Source organism: Salmo salar, chromosome 09, assembly GCF_965601325.2.
Source record: "Salmo salar chromosome 09, fSalSal1, whole genome shotgun sequence".
NCBI lineage: Eukaryota > Metazoa > Chordata > Actinopteri > Salmoniformes > Salmonidae > Salmo > Salmo salar.
This window is the reverse complement of record NC_138299.1, coordinates 69,751,470-69,765,246: the sequence shown is the minus strand read 5'-3', so window position 1 is coordinate 69,765,246 and position 13,777 is coordinate 69,751,470. Positions and strand designations below refer to the sequence as shown.

The following is a 13,777-nucleotide window of genomic DNA, read 5'->3' as shown; positions in this document are numbered from 1 at the left end:
TGAAAAAGACAAAATATGATTTAAGCTTCAAATGAGAATCCACTATTCGCCCAAGTAAGCTATTTTGAACTTGAAATAAGCTTACACCTGCTTTTAAGGTAATATAGAATTGCTCCAAATAAAATGTAGCCTATATACAAAAGTCTCTAAAAAAGGTAAAAACAAGTCCATCAATTCGTGTGTTCCTCCTTGTACCAACTCCCTCCCAATCACTATCATTTCTGACTCGAGGAAAACATTCTCCAAACTGATGGCCTCTCAAAGATTACCCTATCAGGTGCAAACCGCTGACAAGTTTCCACCCACCACCAACAGAAAAACCTCACTGTGCCCAAATCCTTAGCCGCAGATACTCCACTGACAGGCATTACACCATCGCCCCTGCTACGAAGATCTGCCGCTGCATTAGATTCAGGTTTCATATTTATAGCTGCCCTCTGGATAACACTAACGTTTTATCAGAACGCGAGGTATTCCACATAAAACATCATTTTTTTTTCATATTCGATTTTACGCACTTGTCCCCTTTTGCCATTTTCCCACCGTGGAGTCGGAAGATTTAAAATGATCCTTGCAATGTGTAGATATCCCCCGCAGGTACGGACGGAACTGAAGTACCTCTGATCTTTGGAGGAGCACCTTTGGGAGGAAAGAGGGTGCGCGCAATGGATTTTTAAACAAGGGGAAATCTACTATGCAATGGTTGCAAGTTGAATATTTCCGCGCCTGGCAAGATACCGCTGTCTAAACGGACCGTGAGAGCGGAGCTAGGAGATTTGGAGGCGGACAAGAAACAATACGCTACCTTTTCCCTCTGGATCATTTTCTTACAACAAGGAAGCACCTAATGTTGCATGCAGTGACATTTTTGCACTCCAGTTATTTATCATTACACTGGGATTCAAAGACACCTCCGGGATTGTGTGCGTAAGGACGCTGGCGGGTCTATCCTCAACTTCTCTCGGGGCTTTAAAACTGTGGAAACAGGTGTATTTCAGCAAGTCAAGATGTCTGTTGTGCCTTCGAGGTTCATATACCTGTAAGGATTCCATCTTTCTATTACTTTCGTTTCTCAAAACACGTACATTCTTACCAATAGAAGTCGCTAAAAGCTACATAGTTGCTACCGTTGACATTCAGGTATGGATATAGCCGTTTATATTTTATGTAATTGCTTGTGATTAACCCCCTCCTCCCTTTTCTCTCTCCAGGTGTTTACATTTTCTGGTCCTCTATTTCCAGCTCCAGGTAGGTTGATTTGATTGTTCTGGTTTTGAACACTGTGTGTGTGTGTGTGTGTGTGTGTGTGTGTGTGTGTGTGTGTGTGTGTGTGTGTGTGTGTGTGTGTGTGTGTGTGTGTGTGTGTGTGTGTGTGTGTGTGTGTGTGTGATTTTGCTAGACCCATTCTGGATTTATTATGAACAAATACTCATACAATTGGATACAGTAACTATACACTATTTTAGCTTGTGGGCACTTGGCAACCTTGAACATGCCTTGGTTAGACGAGCTGGTTCTTTTTCTCAGATTTCAGTTACTTTTTAATGTTACTTTAATTAGATAAGATCAACACAATTCCCTAATTAAAGATCGATGTTTGTTGTTCATCAAACAAAAATACAAGCAAAGTAACTCTGCCCTTGTTAAAATATAGTATGTTTTATTGTAAGGAAATAGGTTTGGAATGTAGAGGAAACGATCCTTTTGCATCTCGTTAATGAACGAGGTGTCCTCGAGTGCACCAGATAAACTCACAGCGTACAATTGAGCCAGGCAGCCAGCATTGAGACAGAGAAAAAACTGAGATGAAAATACATTTGAAGGACATTTAGATAAGGATAATTTGCTATTTTGATCAATTTCAGCCTCGTGGATCTATTTTGTAATAATAGTATAAACCGCACTAACCCCGCATCTTTTACGCATGCGATTTATTTGTTAACTTGGTTGTCTATAGCAAACGTCAGTAAAAATCTACATTCCTTATTATGGAGTGTAACATGCTGCATGGAGTGAGATTTAACTGTTGCCTAATATAAAAAATGAATGCGTTTGGGCATGAATGTGTTAGTTATTTTTAGTTCAGTTTATTTGTCATTATGTATTTGGTGTAAATGAATAGCAGATACAAAGGGTAGTTTGGAAACCAGCATGTTATACTGTTGGATACAGTGAGAGGCAGCGGTTAGCCCACATCCTGAAATGCTTCCATGCCTCTGTTGTTGGGGTTAGTTTTGTAGTCTAGTCAGTATCATATACCAGGGTTGATGCCAATCAAATCTCTCAGGGATTACAGAGAATTACAAAAAAAAATTCCCCTATCTCCAATGTAATGCTTATTAAAAGTCAGAAAGATTGCTGGCTATTTATACAGGGATAAGTAATTACATACAATGATCCCAATCCCTTCCCCTTGATTGGGGTGATAAGCTATCACCTAGTTTAAAATCTTAACATACCCAGAGTTGCTTCAACAAGTAATCCTTTGCATTGAAGATGAGGATTAAGATTGTCAACAAACCACTCATGCCAAACAAATTATTAATGGAGAAGCCCAATCCATCCAATGATGCTGCAATAGATGAAGACATAGAGTACAATCCCTCATTCTACCTCTTGGACATCACATCTCTGTCGGAGATGTTCTAAACAAATGGGTCAAGGCATCACGATTATAAAACCTGGCATTACCATTTCATAATAAAGGGGGCATCTTACAAAGACAACCCCTCAGCGAGGAAAAAAGCTGGTGGTTTAAAAAAAAAGAAGAGGAGACAACTGGGTTATGTAAGGGTATGTATGTGCTCTTGTTCCAAAGGAATTGGCAAAAACAACACCCGTGTCAACTGTGTGATATCTCCCCCAACCTAGACAGTAATCGCAATACTATAGTTTTAATTGCTTCCCATATCTGTGGTGATATATATCGATATGCTTCATGCTTTGCATGACTAATTGCTTCTGCAAAGAAGAGGTAGGTCAGAAGGAAGTCTCATAGAGGCTTTCTTGAAGGAAATACACTTTAGATAGACCAATACAATTGCGTAGCACAACCTTGATGGCATGTAGAGTGTTTTGTAGACCCATGTGTGGGTTACGCAGATGGTAAGGTGTATCTGAGATGCAAGGGGGCTAAGCTTCCCAGCAAAGATGGTGCCAGACCTTTGAAGTTTCAACCATACCCATTTTCGTCCCGTCTTTGAAGAGGGAGACGGCGCAATATTTTTCTTTGTCGATTGCGTTTACCTTCGGCCCTCTGCAGAGGCTTGCCTTTGTTTCCTCCATGTGAAATGCAACTGTCTACAAAACACACCTTTATGTTTGTTTAGAGATGGAGAGATTTTTTACAAATCCCAAAGCAGTAGTTATTCTAAAAGTATTTTTAGTGAGTGCTGTCTTGGTGGTGAACTTTGTGGGGTAGTATAATAGACAGACAATTTCATTCTAGGGTCGTGATGAGTTTTGGAAGCTCTATTAAGATGCTGTATTGGATTCGGATGCTCTATATTAGTTTTGAATGCTCTTTTAGAGTTGTGGAAGCTTTAATGGAGTTGTAGATGCTCTATTGGATTTGGTTGCTCTATGATAGTTTTGAATGCTCTTTTAGAGTTGTGGAAGCTTTAATGGAGATGTTGATGCTCTATTGGATTTGGATGCTCTATGATAGTTTTGAATGCTCTTTTAGAGTTGTGGAAGCTTTAATGGAGTTCTGGATTCTCTATTGGATGCACTGTTTCTTAGGTACGGAAGTATGACTTGTGTCATAATAACTTTCTTCATGTTCCTCCGCCTAAGCGTTGACTAAATTTAAAGGAAGTTTGATATAGAGATTTCAATAAGATTTGCTTATTGATTAAGATGCATCTTTGTTTTAGGCAAACAATTTAATTTTAGTGTTGTACCACGGCATTGTTGAAGAAATGTTTCTGATTGGCTTGAAGGGGACTATAGAGCGTGTATTATTTCCCTATAACGCACAGTATATTTGCATGGTTGAATTCAATGGCTATAGTTCACTGTTGCATGTTCTATGTTTGAGCTGCTTTTGAATGCAAAAGTCGAATTGAAAACATCATTGGCATTGTTGAATTTGAATTTCATAATAGCAAGCTACGACTGATGGTTTGGTTAGCTAAACCAGCAAGTCTGTTTGTTTGGTTACCACGTCAACTACTGTTGCTATCTTGTGAACTTGCTAGATACTTCAGTGGATGTTGAGCACATTTCTACCGGCAAATGAACACATTTTTAGCAGCAAATGTGTTAAATTATAGCCACGGTATAAAGGGATAGTCAGCTTGGGGCTCTATGTGTTCTCTGGAAAGTAATGTAACTCAGTGGAAGGTCAGTTCCACTCCGCTAGCGCGTCGTGGAACACAACTACCACGTCATTCGTTAATTATCATAGAAAGCATAGCCCCTTGTTGATTATCCCTTACATTGAACATGATGTACAATTGTTTCATATTTTCAATTCATGTATTTGCCGTTGTTTCTAGACCATCCAAAAGTGACTACGCTTCTTAGTTGCTTAAATTTTTTCTGACACCTCGCTGACACTACTGGGATTTGTATTCAGATCAGTGGTTTGTTTTCCCCCCTGTGTTAAAGATTTGTTCTACCATGAGCATATTTCCCCTCTCATTCACTAAATGTAATTAATTTTCTGAGGTTAAAACAACAAGGAGTTGGAGTATGTAATGTGTATATAATTAGCCACCTGAGAGAAGCCACATAAAAAGGCAGTTACTATATAATTACCACATGATACAGCTGGGGAATGGGATCTTGGCGCAAATCGAGATTCCAGGGGTTTTGAAAGTATACGTTGTCCTTCCCATCCACGTATGGGGTTGGGTGACAGGGCACACGGGCTGCGTTCATTTTGACGTGTTGTCGAAGTCAGCGATTTCTTCCGTTTTTTTTGGGGGGGGGGGGGGGGGCCCTGACATGTAAGTGCGGAACAGACCTTTGCATTCAGGCTAACAGTGTGAAATATTTGAATGGCAAATTTATGTTACAAGAGGCTCCCTCCGAGTGTGTTTTTGTGGTACAAGCTGCCTCTCACCATCACATCCACATCTCCACTGTGATTTATAGGCCTTACTGGGCCCTCAGGCAGATATTTGTTTGATGATAGTGTAACAGGGCTGGATGCTTCAGGTGTATAATTGCTAGTGGCTTGCTTGCTGGTGGAAATGGAATACTGTTTTCAAGATATCCCCGGGCGCATAGACAGCTGCCTCAATACAAAGACATGCAATAATAATGAAGCATGTACCATGCTGTGCTTTTGTTCTCGGTGAACTTCTACAGTGTGTGCCCTTTGGATTTGTACAATGCCGCACAGTTTCATTACCTTGTAAACATGTCGTGTGGAAGAAACCTGTCAGTTTTAATGTGCATACGGAACTTAAAATGTCAGTTTACAACTTCCAAGGTGTTCCCTCAGTTTCTGGCCTTTAAGCAGAGCTTCACGACAGAGGCCCTGGTAAAAGCTGGTCTATGACCACCTGTGTCATGTCTTTCTCCTCCAGGAATCTCATCAGAGCTCAGCCGATTTCAGGATCTATATCGAGAACCACACGCGGAACCCGGACGACCTGAGCCGGAAGCAGATCCGTATCTACCAGCTGTACAGCCACACCACGGGCAAGCACGTCCAGATCCTGGGCAAGAAGGTCAACGCCAACGGAGACGATGGGGGCAAGTACGGTACGGGAGAATTCCTGTGCACTTCACTTACAGACGCTTCAAGCCAGTTCCCCTCATCAATGGTCTTTATTGTGGGAATTATCCCATGTGGAACAGGATTCATTCAACCTATTTTGGACCCCTACTGGTCAGAGTTGGGTTTACATTTTTAATGAGTGAACTTTGACCCTAACTCAGCTCCTTACTGATTGCTTGGTTAAGCCATTAAGATTATGTGTGGGAATTTGAGGCTATGAGCGTGTCCAGCCACAGATAAAGCACATCTAGACGTACTGTATATATTGTCTTTATTCATTGTGTCTCAGCTGTGTTCCTTACACTGTTCTGGTCAGTGATCATATTGAGGTGGAAATACATCTGATTGTTGTCATGGAAAGTAATTCTGCGTGATGCCTGGCATAGTTCTTTTCAACTCTGTGAGGGTTTATCAGTTGCTATATTCACTACTTGTCACTGTGGACATGGCCCATTTTCTATTAAAAGTTGGGCTGCGGTCTAGACGTGTTTGTATGGGAGTGCTTGCCTGTTTGCACTCACATGTATGAGTCGCCAACAAGCACCGCCGGTCGACTGTGTTCAGTCACAGATGCACTGAGGCGAGGTTTCCTCTCGTTGCTTGTTAGAGCTTGAGTGGAAGCAGATTCAATGTTCCCCATGAGGAATTGCCAACCCTGCCCCCTCCCCTCAGCCCCAGTACCTGGCACCTGTGAACTCCCTGACACTGATTTAACAGGAGGCTCGGGAAGACACTCTTCTCTCCTCTCTGCACTAATCCTCACTCAGTCATAACAGCAACCTCACAATGGAGGGTCAGAAAGCACGGCTGAGAAATGGAGCACCAGCTACTACAAGGTCAGCTACCCCACATATACACGCGGATAAGACGGAGTTATAATTCTCCCCGGGCAGTAGAGCTCGGCTAGAGAATGTGTCACATGCAATCCCACATAATTGATGTCACCGTTTGTCCGATAGCATCTTATGTATCTAAATGCATAGTCACATTTGTAAAACAGGCAGAAGCAGTTTTTTGTCTTAACGGCGGTTGTTGCACCTGTAGTTTCCGGTTGCAATTGGAGTCTCCAGTGGTACATGCACAAGTCCGAGGCACAGTTGTTTGCAGGTTCAGCGCTGAGAATGCTGTGGGGTTTCTTAAGCTTGGCCGCAGTGAGCGACACTACACTAAAACCCTCTTCAACCCGGGATATCACGGTACGGCTTGCTTTTTTCCCATTGTAGTACGAAAGGGATGGAAGAGGGGCAACTAAGTGGGGGCTGTCTCTGTCCCAGCTCCTCCAACTCCTCTCAGGAGCTCCAATGTGTTTCTCAAACCTGTGCATTCAGAGAAGTCACCACAGTCATTTTATCCTCTTTGCTCCCTGGTTGAAAGAGCGGGATGTCTTCTTCCCTCTCTCTCTCAACGTCAGTTCTGAGATGAGTTTCCCACTCACCTACAAGATTGTTTAACAGGACTATTTTGGAGGACCCCCCCCCCCCCCCCCCCCCCCCCGCCCGCCTCCGTTCCCTTGAGTGCCACTGAATAGGCCAGTGTGTTAAACAAATGGATCATCTTTAACTTTTTGATTGAGTGAGCACAGACTAAAGAGAACCTGAAACCTAATCCTGAGGGAGCGTAACCGCTCCAAAATGTTTGGCAGATCTCTTGCCCGCGAGGAGCGAACAGAAACAAAGGTGAACCCACAGGGGTTAAGGTTGTGCCAGAGCAAAAGAAGCCGCCGGCGTGCTTGTTTAGAATGGGTCGTTTCAAACGTTTATGAGGCTAAAGTTGTACATTTGTTATTCTGTGGAGATGGCGAAGTCAATTATAGGGTATATTTCATGAACCAATAGTTATTATCTGTTTCAAATGGTCTGTATCAACTTAATGAATGTACTGTAAGTGGTTGAACGTATTCATCAAGTAAATGTGTTTCTCCTTCACCTTGTAGCTCTTCTTGTTGTCGAGACGGAAACCTTTGGGAGCCATATTCGAATAAAAGGGAAGGAGAGTGAGTATTACATCTGTATGAACAAGAATGGCAAAATAGTTGGAAAGGTAAGCATATCCTTGGTTGTTACTCTCTTGCTAGAGAATGGGGCAAATCTAACTCAAGGAAATACATGTTTTGCCTAGTGCCAATAACAGATTCTTTGAGCGATTCCAGTGGAAGAAGACATTACTATAACTAACATTAGAAAAAATAATTTTACACAATACGTTTTTTTTTTATTATTACGTGTGCTAAAGTTCCACTTTAAAGGGGAAATCTACAGTTGCTACATCCACTGTTGCACTTCTAAATGAATGAGAGGTACACATTGATTCTTGAAGAGTATAGCTTATAAATGCTTCATGGGCTTAGTTCAACTTGACACGGTATAGTCTCAAGACATGGTTACAATTAGAATGTTGATATCGTGGAGGGTCAGTCCTTGCATCCATAGCTCTGTCTATGAATTTAAGAGTGGTTACATTTCTCCATCCCCTGTTCCTTAGCTTTTTACCGAACCCGTGGCGGTTATGTTTTCAGCTGTGGATTTACCCTTTAAGGATATTTCAGCAAGACTAGGACATCCATCGCTGTGCAATAATAAGACATAAATATATGAAAAATATTTATTTCCAAAACGCTATATCCACAAATGTTTCACATTTGTGTTTTTTTCATCAGAAATGATTGCTTATGAGTTCCTTCATATGTGTGTAAAATATTACTCTTATCAGATTTTCTATTAATAGACTTTCGTTATTTTTTATTAGCAAAACCCCTATATATCCATTGTTTAGCTGGAATGGAATGTTTGTATCCTATATATTTGACTGTGATATGTGGTTGTCTCAACTAGCTATCTTAAAAGTAATGCACTTACTATAAGTTGCTCTGGAAAAGAGCATCTGGTAAATGACAAAAATATCAAATGTAAATGTTTTACATACCGACCTCATATTACTGTATTTATTTATTTTTATATTTCAATATTGATGTCACAAATGTATCATTTGTACAGTTAAAACATTTTTTCTTCTACATTTAACTGTGTAAAACCAAGCAGCAGTACTTATTTCTCAGAGCCTGGTGGATTTAGGCCGTCATTGAAAATAAGAATTTGTTCTTAACTCACTTGCCTAGTTAAATCAAGGTACCCCTGACAGAAACCTTTTGATAACTCACTGGCATCCTGTTACGTAACCTGTGCTTTCCTTTTGATCCTCCACCAGTCAATTATAGACTGCAATCATCACAATGCTTTGACAGGCTAATGGCCTCATAGCAGCATTGCCATTGCAATTATACCTCTTGTTCACCAGGTGGCGCCATGTAAAATAGCAGCAGCGAAGGAAAAAGTACCCAATTGTCATACTTGAGTAAAAGTAAAAAATACCTGAATAGAAAACGACTCAAGTAAATTTGAAAGTCACCCAGTAAAATTTAACTTGAGTAAAAGTCTAAAAGTATTTGGTTTTAAATATACTTACGTATCAAAAGTAAATGTAATTGCTAAAATATACTTAAGTATCAAAAGCAAAAGTACAAGTATAAATAATTTAAAATTCCTTATATTAATGAAACCTGACCACATCATTTTCTTGTTCTTTTAATTTATGGATAGCCAGGGGCATGCTCCAACACTCAGACATAATTTACAAACGAAGCATGTGTTTAGTAAGTCTGTCAGATCAGAGGCAGTATGGATGACCAGGGATGTTCTTTTGATAAGAGTGTGAATTGAAGACCATTTTCCTGTCCTGCTAAGCATTCAAAATGTAACGAGTACTTTTGGGTGTCAGGGAAAATGAATGGAGTAAAAAGTACATCATTTTATTTAGGAATGTAGTGAAGTAAAAATTGTAAAAAATATAAATAGTAAAGTACAGATACAGAAAAAAACTACTGAAGTAGTACTTCAAAGTATTTTTACTTAAGTACGTTACACCACTGAATAGCAGCATGTACACTCCCCTCCGTATTTATTTGGATAGTGAAGCTAACATTTAAATATTTGGCTCTTTACTTCAGCATTTTGGATTTGAGCTCAAATGTTTCATTTAAGGCGACAGTATAGAATGTCACCTTTTATTTGAGGGTGTTTTTATACATGTCTAGTTAAAAGTTTAGTATTTGGTCCCCAATTTCTAGCACACAATGACTACATCAAGCTTGTGACTACAAACTTGTTGGATACATTTGCAGTTTTTGGTTGTGTTTCGGATAGTTTTTTCCCCAGGAGGAACTGAATAGTGAATAATGTATTGTGTAATTTTGGAGTCACTTTTATTGTAAATAAGAATAGAAGATGTTTCTGAACACTTCTACGTTCATGTAGATGCTACCATGATTATGGATAATCATGAATACATCCTGAATAATGATGTGTGAGAAAGTTAGAGGAACAAAGATCATACCCTCCAAAAATGCTAACCTCTCACCATTACCAATAACAGGGGAGGTTAGCATTTTTTGGGAGGTGTGATGTTTGTTGCTTCACCGTCCAAATACAGCTTAACTGTCCAAATACATAAGTATGGAAGTGTATATCACAAAAATGTATAATTCTTTTTAAATACACACATAGTTTAAAACTGAGAAAAGCAAAGTTTGAAATGTCTAGTAAAGTTTGGGTCCTTACAAGATCCATACCATTAACACAATTTAAAAATGAATGAATGAATAACAACTTTATGCAACTGTAGTAGTTCCATCTCTTTCTGGATTATATGACATACAGAAATGTTTCTTTGGCATTAGGTAAAATAGGTTTCCTTGATGGTTTGCCATTGTGGAAGGCGGAAGTAATCTTTTCACAGTGTTGGAAACCAGGTGCTAAGTGTCTAAAACCATGTTGTTTTCTTTGCAGCTCAATGGAAGGAATCAGGAGTGCGTCTTCGTGGAAGAATTCTTGGAGAACAATTACACAGCTCTCGTGTCGGCCAAGTACAAAGGGTGGTACCTAGGCTTCAACAGGAAGGGGAGGCCCAAAAAAGGATCGCGGACCACACAAACACAACAGGAAGTGCATTTCATGAAACGCCATCCAAAGGGCAAGGTGGACCCACTGGAAGAGTTCCGTTTCACTACAGTAACTAAGCGGACACGAAGGGCGCGTCGCTTAAAACAGAACCCCGAAACTAACTGATGGTCCGATGGACATCAGACACACTGTTTTCCAAGGAAATCACAAGATTCTTGCCTTAAAACACCTTAAAGACTTTTGTAAAAAGAACGACGACAAAAAAAGAACAAACATTCAAAGATGTTTTATTTTTATATTTCAGGAACATTGAACATCTCCAAAATGTTGGATGTTTCTGGGTTGTTATAATTATTATAATGTGTCTTATTTTATTTATATCGGATAAACTAAGGATGACAAAGGACCCTTATTGCTTATCTTCTGCTCCTTTGAATTGAATACTGAAGGCATATTTCTGACAATGAGGGTGGAAGCATGAGTTTATAAATGTTATAAAAAAAAAGCTCTAGATTTTATTGGAATACCTGTCAGTTTTGTTTGTGTCGTCCCCCCGTCACCCCCCCCGACAACATGGATCCCGTATTTCTACTGGAATCAGACACCAAGGAGACGAAACGGAAAGAGGTGACGGTGGCAGGTGACACAGTCTACCTAGATAACTGTGTAGCTTTGAGTGCAATATTTGACAGTGCCCACTCTCTCTCCCCCAACTCTCCATCTGTGTTGATACCTTCTGCCTGAATCGTTGGCTACTCTGGATGGAATGCGCTGAACACATTGTGCACAGTGTGATTTCCTTGACATTTTTCGTACAACTGATGATTCAACATGCTTTGACTAGCCAGGCATCAGACAGACGGGGTTGTAGTTTTGTTTAACCTGAGTTGATGTGGCTCAGAAGTTAACTGACTATTACAATGGGAAATGTAATATCACACCTTTAGCCTTACTTGTCTTACTGTGGTAGAAAGTTGAAAAAAGCCTAATGAATACTGGACAGCTTTTTAAACATTACCTTACATGATGTTATCTGATATCCTTCAGAATCATTTCTGACACAGAGCAAGCGTTCTGTTATTATTAACATCTGCATCCACCAATTTTGCCCTGCTTTTCATACGCCTACAACCAAAAGGTGGATTGTATTACTGGTTGTTCATGGTGCACCCAAGCGCCCATGTTCAAAGAGAGATCCCAAAAACTGTTAATCTTTAACAATGTGTTCAATCAAGCCGGTTATAATGTCGAGAGCACTGAATTGTTCAAATGTGTACTAAGACAGGTATAGATTCATCCTTTCCACCCACTATCTCTATATTGTAAGACCTAACTCTCAAACCCTGAAAACCGTACAACCAGAAATATGCTTATTTTGGATTCGGGAAACAGACTGCAGCCATGACGAGACATGACAACCAGGGGAGTTGTGATCCCTACAGAACATTATAGATCATTACCATTGATGACAAAGTTCAGCCTCTATTCCTGGGTACAGCTGTAGTAGCCTATATATTTGTCTACCACCTGACAGGTTTTGATTGAGATGCTACTAACAACATGACACATTTAACACCATGTTTTTTTTTATTTTTATTTTTAAATGTATGCAAAAACAATTTTATGACTATTATAAGATATTTATTGCCTTTCTTTGTAAATACAATGTGATGAATTTATTTGGCCTCTGTTAATAAAATGAGGACTATATTTAAAAAAAAAAATTCAATGCGTTTACTTGTGCTGGTATTATAGTTGAGGGGCAAATGCATGCCTTTTCTCTCCTACACACTGGGGTTATATAAATTCACTAAATGCATTTTCATATACTATACAAACCTAAACGTGTGAAGGCTGCTTTTAACAGCAGTAGATTTCTAGGTTGAAAAATGTTGCATTGCGGAATCATTGTGAGAGCTATTCTAAGGATTGGAAATGTGTTGTAAAGGCTGGCATGTTTACTATAACCTAACCATGAACTTTGATAGTACATTTGCTGTGTCTGTGCCAAGACGACATCCAACAGAACTTAGATATTTGTAGTTACTCACTGGGCAGTGGTACAGATGTCAGTTCAATGTATAGTTTTGATTTACATTTGGTTGAGTTGTCAAGTAACGTGACTTCAACGTGAAGTCAACCACTCATTTCACCACGTCATTATATTTAGGTTAAAAGTTGGTTGAAAAAAAAGATGAAGTTCCCTTACGTTGATTACTTTTTGCAAGTCCACCTTTATTCAACGTCAACACATTTACATTTTGAGGTGAAACGACGTGGAAACAACATTGAGTCAACCAGCTTTTGCCCAGTGGGTACCTCTCATCACCTCTTTAATATTTTGATCGAGTTTATCTTTTAGGAACAGTGCTTGTATGTGCACTGTGTACAACTGCTAAATCGTATTGGGACTGTAAGGCAATGTTGTGTACAAGGAACAAAAGTGATTTAAATTTGGTCCACTTGATACGAATATAATTTTTGATTCGTCTAACAACTGGGTTTAGATGTGGGCTTGCACAACCTTTCCCATTACGCAAATTGCTATCATAGCTGGGATGTCCTTAACTTCCATGGGATGTTATGCAGACATGAAAATCAAGGCCTTAAACCAGCCTGAAAGGAGTTTGTTTTACATCTCCTAAGAAGTTAGTCATAATTCAAAATGTGGAAATATAAAGAGGTATTTTCTGTAGCGAGTGTTCCAATTGCCACCTTACTGTCACAACTACTGTCTATCAAGAAAGAGGATATTTTGCCATGAGGTTGAAAGACAAGGAGTGTTGAGAGAATAGCAGAAAGCTCTCTGCTGTGAACTTTCTGCTATTCTGTAGTTTCACACAAGCGTTTTATTAGAAATGCTATAACTGAACCTTGTGTTACTCTACTACAAATGATGCCACTTTTATATCATGTTGTGAGCTTTCTCTTGGCAAAAGCGTTTGAGACATTTCTCCCACAAAAAAAACAGGGTGAAGGAATGTGGAATAGTATGTCTTATAATGTTGTGCGCTGGAATGGTGTTTACAGTAACCGTCAGACTGAAAGATGTCAGTTTTGAAGAAAAAAACGTATTTTGTTTAACTTCCTA

The 13,777-nt window shown here is 39.7% G+C and overlaps 1 protein-coding gene across 1 annotated transcript; it reads left to right on the top strand.

Moving 5' to 3' along the window:
* Positions 1-314: 314 nt before the first annotated feature.
* On the top strand, positions 315-12,400 carry LOC106611619 (fibroblast growth factor 18). Its single transcript, XM_014212015.3, has 5 exons — positions 315-1,039; positions 1,212-1,248; positions 5,538-5,715; positions 7,665-7,771; positions 10,573-12,400. Exons 1-5 carry the CDS (start codon positions 1,008-1,010, stop codon positions 10,849-10,851), a joined length of 633 nt encoding a protein of 210 aa, XP_014067490.1. The 5' UTR covers positions 315-1,007; the 3' UTR covers positions 10,852-12,400.
* The last annotated feature ends 1,377 nt before the right edge of the window (positions 12,401-13,777 follow it).